Below are 4,239 nucleotides of genomic sequence, written 5' to 3'. Positions count from 1 at the left end.
CCCCCAGGGCTTTGTCCCATGGCACTCTACCAAGTAGATCCCTGAAGAGGCCAAAGTCTGCTCTCCTGCTGTCCAGGGTAGTGAGCTTGCTGTGCTGTGCACCCTCCTCGGTGCCCTCAGGATCTTGAACTCCACCATTTCATGGTCACTGCAGCCCAGGCTGCCCTTGAGCTTCACATTCCCCACCAGCCCCTCCTTGTTGGTGAGACCAAGGTCCAGCATAGCACCTCTCCTCGTTGGCTCATCTACCACTTGGAGAAGGAAGTTATCATCGACGTGTTCCAGGAACCTCCCGGATTGCTTATACCCTGCTGTGTTGTCCCTCCAACAGATGTCGGGGTGGTTGAAGTCCCCCATGAGGACCAGGGCTTGTGAGCGTGAGGCTGCTTCTATCTGTCTATAGAGGGCTTCATCCGCTCGGTCTTCCTGGTTGGGTTGCCTGTAGCAGACCCCTACTATAACGTCACCTGTCCCTGGCCTCCCTTTAATCCTGTCTCACAAGCTCTCGGTCAGCTCCTCATCCATCCCCAAGCAGAGCTCCATGCACTCCCGCTGGTCATTGACATAGAGGGCCACAACCCCCTCCTCATCTCCCCTGCCTATCATTCCTAAAGAGCCTGTATCCTTCCATTCCAACATCCCAGTCATAGGAGCCATCCCACCACATCTCCATGATGCCAATAAGGTTGTAGCCCTGCAGGCGTGCACATATCTCTAACTCCTCTTGTTTATTCCCCATGCTACGTGCGTTTGCATAGAGGCATTGAAGTTCGGCCGCTGATCAAACTGCTAGGAGTGAGATGGATTGAGGCTCCCCTCCCCCGGGAATTTTAGTTTAAAGCCCTCTTCAGCAGCTTGGCAAGCCTAACTTGTAGGTGACTGCGAAGCAAAGGCACACTAGAGCCTCCCATCTCTGCAGCTCCTGCCGTGGCAGTAACATTGCTTATGGAAAAAAATGCCAGCGTGATGGGTAATGGTCTTCAGAGTCAGCTTTTGTAGTTACTCATTTATTCATCCCAGTATTTGCTATGCTTGACTTCTTGCTTCCTCCCCCGTTTTCTTTCTGCACAGAATTTTCAACAGGTTTCAAATCAGTGAACTATAATAAAGACAGTTGTTCTGCCAGATTTCTTTTGCTGCAGAGCAGAGACATCTCTGCAATCACAGCAGGACACCAGCTCCACAGGACACATAATTACATCCCCGTCCCTGTTGCCCATCTCAGGACCAGATTGTTCCTCTCTGACCCTGAAGCAAATATTAGTTTTGCAGCTGCCGGGGCCAAAATCACATCACTCCAGATCTGTCCTTACCTTCTCAGAGCAACCTCATCATGGCCCCGCTCCACTGGACAACATGCTTCCCTGCCTTTGAGGCCCTAACAGCAACACTGAACATTAACTGGGTCTCAGGCCAGCCAAAAGCAAGGGCAAGATCACTGTACTGCCACACCAGGAAGCAATCATGGGGGAATAGCACACTGCCTGCAAGATTCCAGCAACACTTTGCTCAGCTGGAAGCTCTCTCCCTGCAGATGGTCGTTAAATGGCAGCAGTATCTTGTGCCCTGCATACAGCATCCTTATTGAAAGCCAGCGTTCCCCGACAGTGCTAGGGACCAGCAAGGCAGAAACAGTGAAGGGGAGCCACAGTACTGTTGTGCCTGTTTTCCTCTGCAACAGCAAGACTGTTACGGTTGCTAAGTGGGAAGGACTAGGAGAACTGTGAAAGGTGCTGGATATTTCCTGGCAGACCCAGCATTGCCCCAGTGCTCCCCAAGGCACAGCACCCCTGGCCCAATCCCAGCTCAGAGTCCTGCAGGTCCCTAAGCCTGAGCCCAACTCACTCCAAAGGGATGCCCCTGCAGAGGGCTGCCCCCTCCAAACACATAGAGATACAGCTCTGTCCTGGCCCCCGCCCCATCCTAAGCCTCCAGTGGAGCAGGACTCTGGTGGGCTCTCAGTCCCCTGGCAGCTGCAATGCTTTTTGCACCCCGACTGGAGTCTCATAATATTTTTAATAAAATTCTGCATGTCTGTGCATGCAGACATTTATAATGCTATGAAGGCTTAGGAAAACAGTTTCGTACAAAAAAAAAAAAGTATAGATTATCCACTATTAAGATGATATTAAGAAAAGAAAATTTAGTGGTTACACATTGAAAACTGAGCAAGGCTATTACTTTATGAAGGACTGTAAGTCTTTCTCCCATGCATGCCTATTTTCATGCTCTAGAGTTGCCACATGGCCATCTTTGTGAGTTTGAAGATAGCAAATAAAAACCCCCGATGAGGGCTACTGTACAGGCACATGGACTCACAGGAACACCATAACACATAAGGGCTAGCAAAAAAAAAAAACCACCCCTGTGCAAATCTGTTGCAAGTTGTACCAAGACTGTACGAGGTTTGTAGTCTTCTCAGCTCCATAACAGAAGTAAACCTCTCATATTATGCTGCCCCTTCATAAGACAAAACAACAAAGTCAGACTTCATGGAGGCTTATAAAGTTTTGCTGGGATGGACCCCACCATTCCAAAGTTAAGATCTGCCCCCATGTTGAGGTCCACACAGCTGGTACAAAAAGTTCCCAGCTCTGAAACATATTTATGTTATGGTGTACAGAGAGGGAAGCAGCTATGCAGTAATAGGGACAATCCCATCAAAAACCCCCAAACATTGTAAATAAAGGATAAGCAGACAAAAAAAAGGAGGCAAGACAGGAGAGAGTATTTATTCCAGTTGGGCTTTCCATGCTAGTGCCTTAAAGCAGGCTACCCAGAAAGAGTTAAGTCTTCTTCAGTCATGTGCTACTTCTGATGTTTGGACGTGGAGATAGATCTTTTTGGCCTTTGGAGCACTTTGCCTGCAAAAATAACAAGACATGAGCAGCAAACCAGGAATGAAGGTGTTCAGGGAGCACCTAACTTCAAGTTCGTCACTTGCCCTGCCTCTTCCCCAGAGAAAATGAGCAGCTAATCCTCAAATCCTCTAGTTTTGCTCTGGCTCCTCAGTAGATACTGGTGCTTCACTCACGGCATGAGTAACTGCTATCAAGAATGCTCTTTTTCTGTTCCACAAGATCAGTTAGGTTTTTTAAGCACAAATAACAGTTATAATAGTGTTGCAGCAGGTTTGAGAGACAAGGGCAGCTATTCACAGGCCAATAAAGGCCTATGCTGCTTGTTTTCAGATGCCTAGGTAGACAAGTAGTAAAAAGAAAATCTTTCCAGCTGGAGTCCGGGAATTAACTAGCAACTTCTTGGAAGCACAGGAGGCAGCCAAGTAACCCCTGGGCTTTCCCAAGGAGCTCTGGGCAGGGATTTTGCACAATTTCAAGTGAAAGCTGCTAAGAGTTCATCATCCTGACTCACCTGTGAAAGTTTTCAACGTCTTCAACAGTCTCAGGCAAAACTCTTCCTTTAGTTTCAGGTAGAAGCAACACCAATCCACCCGCAATCAAACCAAGAACAGCTTCAAATCAAACAGATGCACAAAGAGCTTGTTTGCATATACCAATTTCCAGCATATACACCACTTTCTACTGCCTGGCACAAAAGACTCATAAATGGCATTTTATTTTGTTCTTCATACAAGGTGTGCACGTCAAGGCTCTGTATGCAAAACCAGCGTGCCACCTCTGGAGGATGTGGCAGCCACATGGAGACAGCAATGAGTCAAGTTCAGTTGTGAGTTACTCACTGAACCACGGCATCTCAGGCTGGACAGACAACTGTAAAGAGGAAAGAACCCTTTCTGGTCTGAATGTATGCCAGGAAACTGCTTCAATTTTTCTGCTATTTACATAACAAGATTTAGAAAATACATACACGATGTATTATCTCCTACACAATGTGATTAACTTCTCCATTGATAATTTCTTTTACCCACTTTGTACATGTTTGGTGTCTATATTTTATATTTACCAAGCACCCTCCTAAACGTGCTGTCTGTTAAAAACTGCATACTGCCATTCAAGACATTTTTATATAAATAGTGTGCTGATCTAAAGATTCAGAAAAGTTTTGCAGACCCTGACCTGAGAGTTCAAATCACTAATCTGCAGGCACTCATCTTGCATTTATTTACAAACCTCTTTACACATCGCTGAAGAACAGCCAGTTAACAGACTGTCAGAAAAGCTGAAGTGTAACAGCCACGCTTGTACTCCATTAAATAGGCAGTTACTGAAATTCTAGGGTTTGGCTCCTGGACTGAGACAATATAAATCACAGAAGAGC

The 4,239-nt window shown here is 46.7% G+C and overlaps 1 protein-coding gene across 1 annotated transcript in view; it reads right to left on the bottom strand.

Annotated features, from left to right (window-relative positions):
- Positions 1–2,754: 2,754 nt before the first annotated feature.
- Positions 2,755–4,239, bottom strand: part of LOC103918252 (solute carrier family 22 member 2-like) — an 11,574-nt gene continuing 10,089 nt past the window's right edge. The window contains exons 10-11 of the mRNA XM_009325541.1: positions 3,373–3,472; positions 2,755–2,864 (exon numbers count right to left, since the gene is read on the bottom strand). Of these exons, the coding sequence (XP_009323816.1) occupies positions 2,798–2,864; positions 3,373–3,472 (167 nt within the window). The 3' untranslated portion in view covers positions 2,755–2,797. The remainder of the gene's footprint in view (positions 2,865–3,372; positions 3,473–4,239) is intronic.

This window comes from Pygoscelis adeliae, unplaced genomic scaffold (genome assembly GCF_000699105.1).
Source record: "Pygoscelis adeliae isolate BGI_AS28 unplaced genomic scaffold, ASM69910v1 Scaffold300, whole genome shotgun sequence".
Lineage (NCBI taxonomy): Eukaryota > Metazoa > Chordata > Aves > Sphenisciformes > Spheniscidae > Pygoscelis > Pygoscelis adeliae.
The sequence above is the reverse complement of the archived record's forward strand: the minus strand, read 5'-3'. Positions and strand labels throughout refer to the sequence as shown.